At 40.8% G+C, this 18548-nt stretch overlaps 1 protein-coding gene across 1 annotated transcript; it reads left to right on the forward strand.

Moving 5' to 3' along the window:
- LOC8073746 (double-stranded RNA-binding protein 1) lies at positions 12822–14599 on the forward strand. The gene is made up of 3 exons (XM_002436839.1): positions 12822–13047; positions 13968–14212; positions 14339–14599. Exons 1-3 carry the CDS (start codon positions 12822–12824, stop codon positions 14597–14599), a joined length of 732 nt encoding a protein of 243 aa, XP_002436884.1.

Raw genomic sequence — 18548 nt, forward strand, 5'->3', positions numbered from 1 at the left:
TTTTGGGTGAATCTGGATATGAAAATGAGTGGATGTATGTGAATGCGTACTTCCGGAGTAGAAACATGTAACACCCTAAAATTTGCAATTTTCCAAAATAGGATAAATTGTTAAATTGTGTATTTTTGTGCCCATAAAATATAGGAAAAATATATTTTCTTTAAATTAAAATTTGCCATAGGAGCTAGCAACTTGTTTGAGCATGCATGTCCTTGCATTTGTTTTATTGTAATGAGTGATTTTGACTAAGGTTCAAAAATATATTTCAAACAGATTTTAAATTAAATTTGAAAGAGGTTTTGAATAAAAAAAAGAGAGATTTATTTTTCTCCTCCCTCTCCCTGGAAATCGGCCCGAAGGCCCAGAACCCCCCCTTCTTTTTCTCTCTGGCCCAAGCGGCAGCCGCGGCCCACTCTTCCCCCCCTCGCTCGGCCCCAGCCCACCTGGACGCAACAGCCCAGCAGCTGTGCGCCACGCCTCTCCCCTCTCTTCTTCCACTGCCGAGTGGGTCCTGCGCCCTTGAGTCGCAGACAGGTGGGGCCCACCTGTCGGACTCGTCTCTACCTCGTGACGGAGCCGGACTCCATCGTGAGTTGGAAACGGCCGCGCGTGACCCTCGCGGTTGGCTTGCCCCGCACGCCGAGGGGGCCTTAAATAGCACCCCAGCTCCGCCAATCCCCCTTGCCCAACTCTAGGTCGAGCAGCCGCCGCAGCCGAGCCATAGAACGCCGCCGAGATCCGCGCCGCGCTCGGAATTCCGCAGCGCCGAAGCTTTGCCCCCGTAAGCTCCATGCCGAGCTTCCTATCGTCCTTGCGACTTCACCAAGCTTTCTTGCTCGCGTTTTCGTGCTCTCTGCGCCCTGTTTGACCTTGCCGAACCTTGCAGGGGCTCGCCGTCCGCCTTCCTTCGTCGCGAGCGCGCTCCGACCGCTCCTCGACTTCGTTTTGGCCCTAGGTAAGATCGCAGTAAGCTACTCTATCTCCCCGTGCCCTTGGTTCTTTGAATCGTGGCCTAAATCGACCAGACGCCGAACTCTGGCGAGGTCTGGCCATGGCGCCGCCGCAGACACCTCCAACTCCGGCCGTCCAACACCCCAGTCCCCACTCCAATCTAATCTCAGCCGTCCAAGAGCAATCCGACGGCCCAAATCAGGAGATACCCCTTCGTCCGCGCCTTTTGCAAAAGAGCCCCCTGGTTTTTTAAAGTCTTAACCCGCAGTCCAAGCGCCTTTCTCAAAATACGTTTTCTCAATAGGATTACGTATTTCTGATCGGTTGAATTCAAAATACGTTTTCAGAAAATTACAAGTTTGCCACTGGATTTGTTTTACACATAAAATATTCATCTTAATTCCGTTTTGACTCGTTCAAATTGCGTTGGTTTTGTATTCAAAAGATCTACATGTTAGTAACACTGTTTTCTTAGTTTGAAACTTTTTAATTCCGTGACCCAATTAATTAATTGTTTTTCTAAAGAAAATCTTAGAAAATTCATATATTCTTCGTTTCAACTCCGTTTTGATCCGTTCAAATTTCGTTAGATTCGTTTTTGCGTAATCTATAGATTAGTAGCTCTGTTACACATGCTTCCAACTTTTTAAATCTGAACTTAGTTTTAATCTATTATTTTATTAAAGGAAATTTTAGGAAAATCATAACTTCTTCGTTATAGCTCCGATTTTCGTGATCTTTACGTCTGTGTGATCGTAGTGCGATGTAGATTTGTTTTATAAAGTTTTTATCTTTATTTTCTACTGTTGGTGTATTGTTCTAATTATAGGTTTGCTTTGCTTTGTATGATTGCCTCTCGATGATTGTTGTTGATGTGATGATTGAGTTTAGTCGGTGAGCTTTTACGTGGTGTTCAAGAAGCAGATTGTGGAAGGTTTGGAACTAAAAGAAGGATCTGAGTTTCAAGGCAAGTATAGCATGGGATCATCCTTGTTTCCTAACAACTTTAATCACACAATTCATATTGCATGTGTCTCTTTGCTAAGGATTTCCTAGAATTGATCTTATACCTTGTCACCTATGGTTTTGCATTGGGTAGCTTATGCTAGTGCTCCACTAAACCATGATCTTGTAATTTGAATTAATGGAATATGCAATAAACATTAAAAGAGGACTTTTTAGCAACTTTGGAAAAGAGGGCTGGAGCATTGGGCTATCTTATGGTGCTCTAGTTTCTCTCCATAAGGACTTATCTGTATCTGACCATCCGGGACATACAGTACAACTGTGAGGGCTACATGGCTCTGGCTTTAGCTCAGTATGAGGACCTTTTCTAGCTTGTTAGTGGTTACCCTTGTGGCGCAAGTGGGGGATAGCAGACTGTGGATTCCTGCGGGTGAGTCACACGGACTGACTAACGAAACCAAGCGGCCCTAATTTGTTAGACGAACCTTTGAAAGGCTTCATAGTGAACCCTGCCGGCCTCCCTAGGAAGGGGGTTAATAACACGCGACCTCAGGCGAAAGGGTAAATCACGACTCACAGTGAAAGTGTACAACCTCTGCAGAGTGTAAAACTGATATATCAGCCGTGCTCACGGTCACGAGCGGCCTTGGACCAATACAGAATAAATGATCACTAATGGCAAATTGTTAAAGTTATTGTTGTTAATATGTTGTTTATGCTATTCTTTATTCACTTTACCTGATCATGAGTTTAATACAGGATTTGACAACTTGATGCTACTCATATGCTAAAATTGAGACAACTAAAAGCTACATGCAGTTAAACCAGTGTCTAGCCTTTGAGCCTCATGAACCCCATGTTATTCTTGCTGAGTACGAGATGTACTTACGCTTGCCTTTACATTTTATTTGGATAAAAATCCCGGATGGGTACCAGATTGCTAGTTTGGAGAAGAGTTTAGGCTTGTGCTCAACCAGTCAGTTGTCCCTGTGGATTTGGAGCTTTCGCCTGAAGAATGGAGTGTCTTTCCGCTGTTTGCTATCTAAGGTTATATCTTTTAAACTAAGTTCGTTATATATAAGCATTGACTATTGATATTACCCCTTATTTGTGGCTATATGTGAGATTTGACTTCCTGGGCTCACATATGGTGTGTATCTGGTTTTGTTCTTAAAACCGGGTGCTACAAAACAGCATGTGTGAGTGAACGTGCAAGTGAATCTTGATTTTAACCACATGATAAGCTCCTAAGGGTCTACCCAGCTTGACCACACTCAATGCTCATAAGCAGTAAAAAGTAAATGTGTGGCTCAAAGTCTAATAAGCATGTATATATGGCTGTGGTAGGATTTTAAACTCTTATCATACATGAACTCATCATGTGTTATTTTAAAGATTTTCAAAGATAAAATTCTCCAGAATTCTAGCATCTCTAGGAACAAATAAACAACAGCTCAACCTTCCCATATCATATCCGTTAACAACTTAGACAATAGATCAAGTACTCTTCCCACAAGTTCAGGTTTAGAGCAAATCTTAATTCATAACAGTCATGCCTAAACTTGAGAAAGATTTCAATTTTTAGAACTAGTCATGGCAGAGCAACTATTCATCATTTCCATGTGAGAGCTTATCATGAGGGTTCATAGCAAACTTTATTTATTTATTTATTTAGCAAACTAAGCAAAGATATATATATAAGCATAGAATTTTTATTTGGGTTTTTTTATGATTATGCATCTTTTTATTATTTGAGTAAAGTATAAATATGAGTAGAACACTTAGCTGGATAAATGGGGGTGCTCTCCCCCAAGCTGGATTTTGACGTAATTTCTTCTGATGTAGCTAGCAAGTGGCAGAGGTGTATTTGAATGTCGGCAACACCTTGACAGCGATTAGGATGTCCTCCGTCTGCTAGTCTTCTTTGATCCTTGAATTCTGTGGAGCTCAAATAGACAACAAAGCTTTGTGGAACTGGTTAAGTGTTAGCATAAAATCTCTTTGCCTTTATCATATTGAGCTTCCTCCTAATAAATTTTATTTAGCAGGACTATGCACTTATTATTTATATTTTTATTGTAAGATGAAAACATATTTATTTTATGCCACCATAGTGAATGTACCTATGGGTTTTATGCCATGAGCATACTCGCATGGGGCTTACTATTTTTAACATTTTTATTTTCTTTTCAAGATAGTATGAACCTGATTAACTAAGCAAACTATTTTAAATAGGAAAAAGGATAACTACCAAGTTTACCTCTTGGCAAGGCGTTCGGTGTTTTTGAGTCCTCCGAACGGGACTCTCCGTTTTCTCAGTCGTCCTGGGATTCGCTGGGTGGCGTAGTCGGTGGTTCCGGCGATGCCTCCTCTTCGTGTATAACTATCTTCTCCCTCCACACCTGACTCGGTGCTATGGTCTCCTCAGGATAGTTCTGTTCAAGCCGTATGTCTTCAGACCTTACCACTTTTCCTTTGTAGTCTGCCCATCCGTCCTTGATGATTTGCCTCCTGTGGTTGCGTTGTCTTCTTCTTGTCCTGACCTGCTTAGAGTCTTCAACTATATAGTTAAGGTCAGTAAAATATCGGCATACCTTCTTAGAGGGGAAGTGCATGTGGACTTCTCCGGTTCCAATATAAATGATAACTTTGATAGTGTTGAGGAACGGTCTTCCAAGGATGATGGGTGGATCGTACTCGTTTTCTCCCATGTCAATGACCTGAAAATCGTCTGGAGCTGAATGTATCTTGGTTGTAGGAGCATGGTTCCATGCAGGAGCTGATAAGTGACTGCGGCCATTATGTTGTCGTCAGATCCGGTGTCGTAGAGTGTCTTCTGAAAAGAGTATCCATTGATTGTGCATTCGATGCTTGGAACACCTGGGTCATCTTTCTTGATCAGGAAAGGCGACATGAGTCGACGATCTTGACCCTCTCCGACAAGGATCCAATGTTTTAAGTCTTCTAGACAAGACTTCTCACCGTCTTCATCCTTTAGGTGCATCATTTGATTAGGTGTGGACCTTGACATCTGCACCTCTTGATACGGAGTCACCCATGTTCTTTGTTTGCCTAGCAGTTTGAAGTGCAGTGTTGGCAATATCCTGCTCAGTGTGTTTGTGCTCGTAGATCCAGGTCCTTCACTTGGTGGAGTCTTGGAGTTGTAAAACTCCTCCATGTTTTGCTTGAAGTGTACCTGTTCATAGAGACAAGGCAGAGATCAAGTGCATGGGCCCTGTTGGTGGAAAACACCAACAGAACCAAAAGTGTATTTGTTCTTCTCTAATCCTTAAGCATAGTGAGCAAGACAAAGTTGATGGATCATGAGTGTAGCATTTGTCAGATCAAATGGCTCAACCTAATGGAAAGATAATCTATCTATATTTATGTTTTGTTTATATCTTCCAAAGATTGAATGTGCAACATTTGAACTTATATGATTAGGAGCGTGGGATCACGAAGGTAGTACTAAGAACAAAGATTAAAGGACTAAACATGTTGAATTAATTGGGTTGGTTAATTTTGAGCTACATATCATACATGTTTGTCTCTTTATTTTATGTGAATGCTAGAACCAAGGAGAAACTTATAAAAGCGATAGTCAAGTACCTTAAGATGTTACCTTAATTGAAGAGTGATGGTATAGTATCACCTTGTGGAAGCTTTCCTTTCTTAGCGGTTGTGCATCGTGTTTGTGGCACCCTCCATAGATCATCTCTTTATGATAAATGAGCTATGTCCTTCTTGTGCAAATTGTTAAACTTCATGTGTCTCCTTTATCTCCAATGTAAGTTTGTATCTCAGGACTTCCTAGGTTGATATTGAAAGTTTTCCTGCAGGGGTTAGTCCGACAAAATATACCAATGCCTACTCAAGCAGTTTTTAGTTCAATAACAAAACTAGACTCCATGTCTAATCAGATTAAGGAAGGTTGTTTAACCTAAGCACCACGCTTAATTTAAAAGCCAATAGAAGTATGTACAGTACTTCCAAACTAACACTTACTAGGATACACATAGGTAACATGACGACTTTTATAGAGATCTACTTAAGTGGAGATGAAGTAGTGTGATTAGTATTTAACAAATTGAGCATGTCTCAAAGGTAAGGACAACCAACATAGCAACATGGCAAAGGATGTTTTTATGTGAAGTACTCCCCCAAGCTTGAATTTTGCAAAATTCAAGTTTGGATGAATTTAATTCAATGTTGTGTAATGGTTGGTTGGACATACCTTGTGCTTGTCATTCATCCCATCTTCTTGCTCCAATCCTGGAAAGGTTAGTGGTAAGAATACCCGAAGGAATATTTCTACAATTATCTTTATATGCTCAATACACAAGGCAATGTTGCAAATAATTAGAAGTTCATGTTATGATCTGATAAGTGCTTGTTTTAGGACACTAAGCTTGTCCTTGGGAAACCATCAATTAACTCAACGAGATCTGCAATATTTATTATAGACATATGCATCGACAATCGCCCTTTTAAAGTTTTTATAAATAGAAAGAAAGAGGGGGTTGGAAATCTCAAATGTGGTAGGGTTGGAGAGACCAATTGATTGGGGAGATGTTTTATATGAGCAAGCACTTGGTGAGGTATTTATGAAATAACTTCCATGCTCACTGTTGTTTCTCTCATTCTCAAACTCCAAGGATGATTCTTCATGAATGCTTAAAATTCCTCTAGGATTGTCTCTCAAGTTTGTTTTATCCATCCATTCAACAGTGATAGCACATGGATTTTTAATGCCCTCTAGCCATTGATGTTGCTCTTCTCGATCCTCCTTGTGGTCTTGGTGACTCTTATGCATGGGATGTCTAGAGAGATTCGTAGGATCATCGGGAGGTTCAAGAGAAAGAGCATAGTAGAAATTATTAAGCTCAAGGATGGGTTGGATAGCCGAATCATGGGATTGGAATGTTTGGAAATCGGCTATTGAAACTTCCTTTCCTTGTCTGGGAGATGATTCCTTCTCTATCTCTAGGAATTTTTATGAAGACTAGTGCAAGAAGGATGTCCACAAATGAAGACATACCTTCCTTTACTAATAGATAAAGAAAGAAGGACTCTACCAAAGGTTATATGATTAAGACCAATGTGAAAATATCTAGGAAAAACATGGTCTTGTAGGGCTAGGATTAAACCAGAATTTATAGAAAGATTAACAGATTCCCTAGGTGTAGCTAAAAGTTCATTATCTTCTTGATTAAAAGATAGGACCTCAGCTATAGAAAAGGGTTGGTTTTGACCAATTGCAATCAACTCCGGACACAGATCATAATTAGGGGCAGGACTTGTTGACTCCCATGGTCTATGGCTGGTCTCCGAAGGTGCAAAGAATTCAGTAATAGGTATGGAATTTGAGTTATCCATAAAGATGAAAAAAATAAAAAGATAAAAGAATAAAAGTATAAAAGTATAGTACAAGATAATAGCAAGACTAAAAGTTATCTCAGCAAACCGTCTTTCTCCCCGGCAACGGCGCCAGAAATGCTTGTTGATATTTGGTAACGCAATAAGGAAATGATCCGCAAGCGCACGGATATTGGTGAGCATTTCACCCGGGAGGTTTTCCAGAGTATCGTAATTATATTTTTACCACTGGGAGAAAGGGTGCATCTGACTAACCAAATCTATTGCTACTATCCCTTTAGGCTACAAAGAATGTTTCTCGATGTGAGTGATGTATAGAGAAGACTGCAACCGTAGTCTCGTTCTAACCTTGGTAAGGATGATCTACTGTTCTATTGGGGAAGCTTACGGAATCTAGACACCACAAAGGATGTTCGACCCGCACCTATAAACCTACCCGTCCTGCTAACGAGATGTGGGCTTCAAAGGTAACTCGGAAATGTCACGTTCCTCGCTACTACCACGGTCCAGCTAGCCAGGGGATATCTATGAGTACCCTAGCCTAAACACCACGTTTAGGCTAGCAATGATTACTCTAATACTCAACCAGAAGAGATTAAAGTAAACTCATAAACCAAACAACAATAAAACAAGAACTTACTAGAATTAGAAGTCGAATTACTGAAGAATCCTAGGAGCAAGCCTCGGGTTAGAAGACTTGATCCCGCAAGGTACAACCTCGGAGTAGACACCGACAGGCCGGGCTTCCTCCGATCTACACCTCCACTCTATATCTCTCAATCTAGTAGAAACTAGAAGATCTAATTCTACTCACATTGGATGCTAAGCCTAAAATAAATATTTATTTAGAGGAGAGGTATTCCTTCGAGGGCTCCTCTCAACTCTATGATGAACTTGTTCTCCTCCAGGGGCCAGGGGGTCTGCTTATATAGTCCTCTCCTTTTGTGCCTTTTTGGTTCAGCAGGCGATGTGGTACTAAACTTTCCACCATATCTCATTAAAATGCACATAGGCCTTAGTGGACCAAAATCTGATTTAGGCCCAATTAATCCCGCAGCTCTTTTATGTGGAGTCCTTCTTTTATTAATATCTCTTGATTCCGAACTCCAAATATAGCAAATAATATATGCATTTCGATCAGCTCGACGAGATCTTTGTAATGGTGTACTCCATTCTATGATTGGAGCTTGTAACAGGGCAGGCGTCCAAGGGGGGAGGGCGGGCGCCCTGCCCCCGGGCCCGTTCGGCCTCCCGTTCGTTCCCGTGGCTTCTGGACTCTTCTAGATGATAGAAAATTGCGCGTCACGTTAATATCTCTATGTAAACCCGACTTGTGGGCCTTTCTTCCTTATTTCCTGATAACCCCCTATAGAAATAGACAAACACCAAAACTCGTGGAATCCTGTCACATAAAACCCTAAGTCTAGGTGTTGGTTGCATTTGGATCCTTTTCTTTATTTATTTGATGATTATATTTGGTACTTAAGGACCGTCAACACATGGCTCGATTAAACAACATATGAATGAGCTGTTTTTCACTCCTATGAGCTCCACTTAAATATCCATTAGCTATAGGTAAGTGATATTTTGGTAAGGATCTATAAATATCACATATAGAGAGACTTGAGAGAATCATTGCTAGGAACTCTGAGTTTTATTTTGAAAACTTATGAAAAACTCTAGAACAAAGGTGAAGTATAGACAGGAAGAATAGTGCTTGACTTAATTATTTTGTCTTTCGATTACTTAAGACTCAAGTGCAGGTACTAAGCTCTATAACACTTCACTCTAATCTGGAAGAATTTTATATGAAAGCATGTGTGCCTGTCAGGAAAGAAAACATCGAAGCAACTCCTGATCCGTCTAAGTTTAGCTGTTTGCTCAGGAACGAGCAAAGGGTAAGCTTGGGGGAGTTTGTTGACGGTCCTTAAGTACTAAATTTAACCATCAACTAAACATGGAAAAGGATCAATATGCACCAAACATTTAGAATTAGGGTTTTATCTGATAGAATTCCACGAGCTTTGGTTTTTATCTATTTCTGCAGGAGGTTATCAGAAAATATGGAGAGAAGGCCCACATGTCATATTTACAACGAGATAATTACGTGCCGTGCAATTTTCTTAACCTAGAAGAGGCCAGAAGCCACGGGAACGAACGGGAGACTGGACGAGCTCGGGGGCAGGGAGCCCGCCCTCCCCCCTTGGGCGCCCGCCCTGGCCTCGGGGCCAATCAGAACCAAACTCTTGGATCGTGCTCCACCGATCTAAAGGATCATGGAAAACCGTGCGATCAATGTCGGTTTGATTCGACGACCCAAACTCACTTGAAAGGACTATATAATCAAGGCCTCTCCACCCCAGGAGGATCGAGGAGAAATCATTATCAGAGGTAGCCATCAAAGTTAGGGTTTAGAGCTTCTCTCCCACGGAGAATTAGAATTAGCTACTCCCTAATCCTTCAAGTTTAGAGGATTGATTAGATAGAATTAGAGAAGTAGAGCACTACGCTCTGGATTCGGATCTTCGTTAATAAAGATTGGTATTATTTCATATCTTTCTCTAATACTTTGTTCTAATTGCATTATGTCTCTATTTGTTATGTTCTTAGTTTGCTCTAGTTCTATATTTGATATAGTTATGATTGATAATGAGTTTATGTATAAGTTTGCAAAGCGCTTAGCTCTTGACACGTGGGAGTTAAGTGGTAGATCACATGTGGGCGTGGTGCTTAGATGTTATTTACCTGCAAATGTATCCTATTGGCCGAGTTGTGTGGTAGTTCGCGAGAGTGACAGCTTCGTTGATTTTTATATAGTCCACCCTCCGTTGATAGGACTGGCAGAATTTGTATTGCGGAGTGAGTCTTGCGACGCTCTGATTTACTTTAGCAATGTTCCTTATACATGAATGAAGAGTCTTTTATACTATATATGATATTGTAGATAACTAGAGTAGATTGTGATTTAGTAGATAGTAGATAACTTAGAATCCATTCTCTAGCTAATCCGACGTCACCTTATATATATGAGGAGTAGTCTATTTTCTAATCGCTGTGTTATTTACCCATGAGCTTATATTTCATTATCATTATTATTATGGCTTACCCCTTGTCAAAGTAAGTGACTGTGTGACGAGTTCCTCATTAGTAATCATGTTCTTGCAAGTTTATCTTTAGTCTATGCCTTGATAGATTTTATCCTTATTTTAATTTCACCCTTGTCCTCCTAAGCAAAATTATAAATAACGATACCTGGAGTACTTTTCCTGGTGAAATGCTACAATGAGGTGTTTTATCTGTGCGCTTGCGGATAGAATAGATTATTTTCTAGAGAGCCTTTACATTCATAAATACCTTTGTACACTCTGGCACCATGCTGGGGATGACAACCTAGTATTCAAGTGGTGTTAGCTAGTGTCAACAGCCGCGTCCTAGGAGTGCGCTGGTGCGCAGTACAACTGCTTCATAGGTTTTAAAAGTTTGTATATATGTGATGCTGGGAGGGAAGGATCATTTGCTGCACTGTTGGTGCTATCACCCTCCTTCAGCACTCTAGAATCAATCTCCAATTCAATTCTTTATCAAACGAATTCAATGAACACCAATCACATTCGATGAAAGGGAATCGAATTCAGTAATCTTTATCGAATTGGATTTTCCTTCCTTAGAAATCGAATTTGGTTTATGTTGACTGAATTCGATGAACGCCAATCAAATTCGACGACCGTGATTCAAATGCGGTACAGTTCTATCGAATTCGATGATATGGCTTTCAAAAAAAGGAAATATACCCAAACATTGCCAAATGCATGGTCAAAAGTGCGACATGCCACATTGCAAATTACTTCATTAATCGTAAAAGAGACATATCCAACAAAGAGAAACAACCTATTAGTGGTAAGTCTCAGAGGACCAGTGGAGAATTGTTCGGTGTTGCTGGCGTGTCCTAGGAGTGCACTGGTACACAGTACAACAGCTTGATAGGTTTTAAAAGTTTGTATATATGTGATGCTGGGAGGGAAGGATCATTTGCTGCACTGTTGGTGCTATCACATCAATGATTTCCCTTGGTCAGATGTAGGCGTAGTTGTTAGTAGTGATTTTTCTTTTGTAATGTAAGTAATCATGGTACTCAGAAGTGATGAACTGATGTTAGCAAAATGTAATGTTGGTCCTGTGGTTAACTGGTGAACTTGAACTCTGTGGTTCTACCAATGTCGAGCTTGAGTTTCAAAAAAGGAAATATACCCAAACATTACCAAATCCATGGTCAAAAGTGCGACATGCCACATTGCAAAGTTACTCATTAATGGTAAAAGAGACATATCCAGCAAAGAGAAACAACCTATTAGTGGTAAGTCATAGAGGACCTATACAAATCAAATCAATTAGCCTATGATCAGAAATTTGCCTAACTATTCTAAAACAATTTAGCAAGTTTAGGACATTGTTCCCCAATGATTACTTTTGAGATATCTAAGTAGCCGATGGAGTAATGTTGCTTAACATCTAGCAACTTAATAACATTATTCCCCAATGATTACTTTTAAGAGATCTAATTAGTCAACAGAGTACTTTTCCCCTTATCCCACAAGTTTTCATACTTTTAAGACATCTCAAAGAAGTAGTCGGTGAAGCCCAAGCCTATCAAGCTAGAGTCACAGAGTACTTTTCCCTCTTATCCAACTAGTTTCCTTGCTTTTAAGAGATTTCATAGATGTAGCCAGTCAAGCCCAAACCTATGAGGACATATTCATCATGTGTAGTTCGGGAACAGTTCAATGTCCTTAACTTGTTAAGCATCTCCAATGGTTTGGTTAACCCACTTGCTATCTTTCATTATTTGGCAAAACTAGAAAAAACACCCCTCCAATGGTTTGGTAAAGCACTTGCCAAAATTTGGCAACTTGCTATTCTCTGGGTGATCACGCGCATATATGCGCGCGTAGTGCCTGCGCGCATCCGTGCTCCTACAAGTGGAAGTGCTTAGATTTAATTTGATTCCTCCTCGGGGTTCCCGATGTAAGTTTTCAAGAGGTGGAAGGGCTAAAAATAATTTTGATTTCTTTTCAGGGTTCCCGATGTAAGTTAGATCTGGATTTGGCAAGTGAATTATGCCAAACCATTGGAGAGGAACTCTTTTTTAACTTGCATACATTTTAGGGAGTTGCCAAATTACAAGATTTGCCAAGTGAATTATGGCAAACCATTGGAGATGCCCCGGTTGCCGCGGAACCGCATGGTCAATCTGAAAACTGCCTTAATTGTTTTCGACGGCCGCGCCCACGCTCCACTTCCCACGACTGCCCCTCCAATAGCCCATGCGACGCTCCACTTCCCACGACTGAGTTTTTAAAATCTGCTGATGCGTAGTGTTTTATCCTTCTAGTCGATTATTGGAACCGTCAGGCTCTTGGAAATCTGCCGCATGCAATTAGTTTCGGGAAGTGTCCACGACTGCCTAGCCACCGCGCGTCGGGTGCAAGCGCATCTCCGCCCACCCCAGCAGAACATCTCCGCCCACCAGAATGTACAAGTCCGAGCTGCACGCGCTCTGCTCGAAGAAGCATTGTCCGAAGCCGGAGTTCGTGCATACCTGTGAGGGGCCCGTACACTCGCCGGTGTTCACCGCCACCGTGACACTGAACGAGAAGAAGTTCTGCGCGGGCGAGGGCACGCCGTCGAAGAAGGAAGTGGACAATCTCGCGGCCAGGGCTGCATTGCTCAGTCTCGCGGACTCGTCAAAACCGTTCGGTGAGCGCCTGACTTCCTGTTGCCGACATAATTTTCATGTTTTCTGGTGCCCATGAGTTAGTCCATAGTCTGTACAAAAATAAGAAAAGGGGTGTGATTCTAAAACTTGATTATGAAAAGGCTTATGATAGAGTAAGCTGCGAGTTTTTGTTTGAGATCCTTGAATCCAGAGGTTTCTCCCCCACCTGGATATGTTTAGCTAGCATCCCAATTTATATCTCGTCTTTGGATGGTGTAAATCTCAAATGCACTTTTATTTAGAAGGATGGGAGATGAAATATGATGGAAATTTGGGATCAGGTGTACCAGATAGCCTCTACCATTAGTTATAGTGATGAGGAGGATGCTCTAGTTTGGCAATTCACCTCAAATGGCATTTATTCTTCCCAATCACTTTATAGAATCATCAACTTCAGAGGCATTAAGCCTATTTTAGTGCCCTCAGTTTGGAATCTTAAACTTCCACCCAGAGTTAATTATTTTCTTTGGTTAGTCTGTAGAAACAAAATTCTAACTAGAGATAATTTAGGAAAAAGGAAGAAAATAGAGGATGACACATGTTTGTTCTGTAATGAAAAGGAAAGAGTTAATCACCTGTTTTTCGAGTGTGTTGTTGCTAAACAAATGTGGACTGTTCTTTCTAGCATTTTTTATGTCCAGCTAAGTGATTACATTGACTCTGTAGGGAAATTCTGGCTTAGTAACAAAAGAAATGGAATTTTAAACATGTGCACTTCAGCTATTTGGAGTTTACCCTTAATTTGATTGATGGGATACTGTCTTATTTGGGGGCACATTTCAGTCATCAAGCAGCAGGTCGACCAAAATTGGCCATCTAATAAAACACCAAGTTTCAGTAGTAGGTTCCCTTCTTTGCACATGTTTTTCCCCTTTATCTAACTCATGTTGTGTTTACGCAGAGAGCAAGACTGACTTCAAGACCCAACTTTCCGTGTATGCTCAGAAGCTAGGCAAGGTGCCGCCTCTGTACAAACTCATTCAGGAAGGTCCAGCTCATGCACCTCGTTTCAATGCTGAAGTAACCATAGATGGGCAGACATTTGGGAGGCCAGAGTTATTATATTATAAATTGAAGGATGCTGAAGCTGCTGCTGCAGAAGTTGCTTTGGATTTGTTACCCCCAATCCCACCCCAGGAATCTACGGTTAGTCCATTTCTTTCTTTTCTTTTCTTTTCTTTTCTTTTCTTTTCTTTTCTTTTCAATCTATGGTAATATTTTCATTTCAATCTACGTTCATTTCAATCTGATGAAATTTCTCTCTTTTTTCAGATTCCATCATTGTCTTACAAGAATTTCATACAAGAAATCGCTCAAAAAGAAGGCATATTATTGCCTGTTTACAATACAGTTCCAACTAACAAAGAATATTCCACTGCATATAAATCAAGCGTTCAAATCAAATGTGAAATTTTTGAGGGAGAGCCCAGGACAAGCAAGAAACAAGCGGAGATGAATGCTGCCAAGATTGCATATCACCATCTCGCGCTTCTAGAACTCGATGGAGATGACAATGAGCGACCTGATCATTAGAAGCAGCTGTGTGAACTTTCATAAAAGTAAGATAATTACTTTAAACTTAGAAGACTCAGAAACTAGTAGAGTTACTGGTATTTTTAATTGCCCTGTTGTTCATTTTCCTTTAAAGTACTTAGGAGTACCTCTACATCTTGAGAAATTAAAGAGGGAAGATCTCCAACCCGTAGTAGATAAAATGTTATAGAGGATTGCTGGGTGGAGAGGGAAAAGAACAAGTTACTAACTAGGGACAATCTTAGTAAGCCGAAAAAGGTGGATGGTCCTTCTTGCTTGTTCTGTAAAGAACCAGAAACAATCAACCACATATTCTTTGAATGTGTTATTGCTAAACAGACTTGGTCTATTCTGTCAAAGAGTACTTAGATTCAATAGGAAATTTTTGGCTTAGTAATAAACGGAATGGTGTTTTGAATATGTGTACTTCTGCAACACTTTGGAGTATTTGGAAACTTAGAAATGATTTGTGTTTTCAGATAATCACATGGAGGAGTATGGGTAAAAAAGCTTCCTTACTGCTGAAGAAAGCAATGATATTGGAGGTGACTTCTCAAGAATTCTGGCTTCATTGGAGATAAACAAAGGCGTTGTTCCTTGGTGGGAAGTCAAGACCCTGGTGTTGAAGGTCTAAGTTTTGTTCGGGTTGTAAGCTGGTGGACGTCAGGTCCCTTCTCCTTTTACTTAGTAAGCTAGTGGCAACTGTGCTAAACCTGTTTTGGAGATGGTGAGTACCATCTATTACGATGTAAATGTTACATGGTCTATTGACATGGCTAATAGACGGGGGCTCGTCCCTAAAATTAAAAAAACTGATTGTTGTTCTAAATGATCTTTAAAATTCTAGTTGTGCTTCTGTTGATGCAATGTGCAGAAATGACCAACTCTTTTGGGCTTGACCGACTACTTCTTTGAGATGTCTTAAAAGTACGGAAACTAGTGGGATAAGGGGAAAGTACTCTGTCAACTAATTAGATCTCTCAAAAGTAATCACTAAGGAACAATGTCCTTAACTTGCTAAATGTAAGGTTGTTCAATAAATCCAAGTGGGAAAAGTACTCCATCGACTACTTATATATCTCAAAAGTAATCATTGGAGAACAATGTCCTTAACTTGCTAAATATATGGCAACATTTTAATAATTCCCTTTTGATCCAAAAGCTACTGGTGTTCCAGGCCAACACCTGTTGATCAAACAAGCAAACCAACCAATAAACCAGAGGTCAACGCCCGTGATCAAACAAGAAACTAGCAAATACAAGATCAAACAAGCAAACTAGCCAATAAGCATCTCATGTGAAAGCTCTACTTCAAGATTTCTAGGCCAACGCCCGACTACGTAGACTACTAACACAAGAAATTTCCCAACCAAAAAGTCAAGTCTTTCGTGCTAATCGAAACAAGAGGCCAAGAACAACATTTTCCACTCCAAGCGGACATGGCAGGCCACAGCAAAATCAATCGACACCCTGTATGCTACTAATGCACAGAAAGCAGAGCAAGCGGTGAAACCATTTTACGTGAGTTTACGGGTACCCATTACGATTTTATGCGCTCCAAGACAGCATCTATACAAGCAGTTTTTTCAGACTGTTTTAGGAACCTAGTACAGACATGCCAGGAGTAGCAGACTCACAACCAGCTAACAGGATAAAGCCATACGGGACACTACTCAGAGCAAAAGCTAGTACCACAAAAGAAGAGACCCTGGGATCAAAGCCCAGACAGAGCTACGTAGCAGCCTATTACACACAGAGCAAGGCCAAACAGATGACCCAGGAGAAAAGCAGAAGCTAGAGTATCAGTCTTCAGGTTCACCAGGAGATCACTTCTACACTTCATCATCAGGCTCGGCATTGTTCAAGCAGCCAGAGGCCACTGCCCACTAGAGACCAAAAGACAATTATGTACAAGACATCAAAGTTTATGATTCACATATCACCATCACATGTTTTTGATTTGCCTCTTCTTAGCTGGAGACTTTTAACTTGATGCATTCTCCAAAGCAACATAGCTTTTCACTGCCTTGCCTTGGTTTTGAGCACCGTCAACCTCGAGGACCGGCGAGACGAAGCAAGATTCGTCTTAGGAGCTTTCTTCCCAGCAGCTTTCTTCTCAGCAGGTTTCTTGGCTCCACCAGTTCCCAGTTATTCCTGATCAAGTTTCTCGGCATCAGCTTTCTTTGTCTTGGTAGCTATGGCAACTTCAGCATCTTTGTTGGCACCACCACTTCCTAGTTCCGATCCTCCTTCCTGACTAGGTTTCTTGGCTGCAGTTTTCTTTGTCTTGGCAGCTATGGCAACTTCAGCATCTTCTTCAGCAACTCCACTGATTTCAGCTGTGCCTTGGCAGCTTACTTTGAGATTGCCAAAAACTCTGTCAGAAAAGCTGCAGGAAGTCTCTTCTTCACCCAAGTTCTCAGCAGGCTTCTTGGCACCACCAGTTCCCAGTTCTTCCTGATCAGGTTTCTCGACAGCATCTTTCTTTGTCTTGGCAGCTATGGCAACTTTAGCATCTTCTTCAGCAACTCCACTGATTTCAACTGTGCCTTGGCAGCTTCCTTTGGGATTGCCAAAAACTTTGTCAGAAAAGCTGCAGGAAGTCTCTTCTCCACCCAAGGTTAGAGATCCAACAAGTCCAGCTAACCATGCATGAATTGCTTCAGATTGAGCAGCAGATGGTGGCACTGTAGAAAGGAGATGATGGAGAAGTGACACTAGCATGTGCATCTGCGTCTCAGGAGGCACTCCAGAAGTTACCACGGCAGACATTGAATGTTGAGAGTTAGCTGGGGACTGGATGTAATGTCTTGATGATTCGACATAGCAGGTCTCCTCTAGAGCTTTCAACTGAAATGGGAAATTGAAGAGAAGATGTAAGATTTGGAGCCAAGTACGGCACTAATGGAAACAAAATATTGATAGCTCATATGCCAAACTTCAAAATCATGATACAAGATTTTAGCATGATTATTAGCAATGATTAGCAGAATAATAATAATTAGTTCTCTGTGAACTTCTATAAGGGAAATTCCAAATTATTAGTATTGATTAACAATGCAGAATAAATAAAAATATTTCAGGGTCCAGGAAATTCTAGCATCCTAAACTTTAGATGGGTCAGTTTACAGTTCAATATCCCAAATGGTAGGAGGGCCTGACAAGTGAACCACATAAAATGAAATATAAGCATATAAGGCATATTGTTTTCAGAGCACATAGGACTCTTAGTCATATAGCTGAATGCATACTCACACCACAGATTTCTTTAGACGGTTCATCACTCAAATTTTTTTAGATTAGTTTGCAGCATCAAACATGCAGAGATACTTGCTTTAGAACAAAGCAGGAGTGAAGCTGATACAATAAGAGTGAGAAAACTATATGCATGGTAGATGGTACTGAAGAGCATGCAGCTTGACACACAAAAGGAACTAGCTAAAGTAACAACTACAAGGGTTACTACTTATAGCAAATTCTGGGTAACATTGTATAATTTCAGATAAAGATATGATCAATATCTCAAATTTGTCAAAGTTGACCCTGCCATGGCAGCGCCTAGCTTTTCAAATACTATCCATCAAAGTCCCAATAGTATACTGATTGATCCGAGGACACTTCTTATCCTCAATCTCCAGCAGCTTCATGTTATCAACAATGTATGCCTGCCAACCGAATATACAGTTAAACATGGCTCTATACACAAAAACAGAGAGCACTAGAATGCTTACCAGAGGTATTATTATGCAGCCGGGTATAGTCACTGTCTTCTTCTTGTCAGATTTCTTAACAATGCTCAGCTGCCAATCATTGACATACGACCTCAAATTCTCATAAACTATTGTACACCAGTCAAAGTACTTGATGTTAGCCATGTCCTATGTGTACATTATTGCATTTACGTTTATATTCTATGTAGTACTAGGCATTAGAAATTTTGAGATGAGAA

This window comes from Sorghum bicolor, chromosome 10, assembly GCF_000003195.3.
Source record: "Sorghum bicolor cultivar BTx623 chromosome 10, Sorghum_bicolor_NCBIv3, whole genome shotgun sequence".
Classification (NCBI taxonomy): domain Eukaryota; kingdom Viridiplantae; phylum Streptophyta; class Magnoliopsida; order Poales; family Poaceae; genus Sorghum; species Sorghum bicolor.

Bases quoted from the DNA above. Each gene is read 5' to 3' on its own strand.
- LOC8073746 (XM_002436839.1), top strand. From the start codon at position 12,822: ATGTACAAGTCCGAGCTGCACGCGCTCTGCTCGAAGAAGCATTGTCCG. The intron at 13,048-13,967 runs GTGAGCGCCTGA...GTGTTTACGCAG, and splicing joins GGACTCGTCAAAACCGTTCG to AGAGCAAGACTGACTTCAAG. The intron at 14,213-14,338 runs GTTAGTCCATTT...CTCTTTTTTCAG, and splicing joins TCCCACCCCAGGAATCTACG to ATTCCATCATTGTCTTACAA.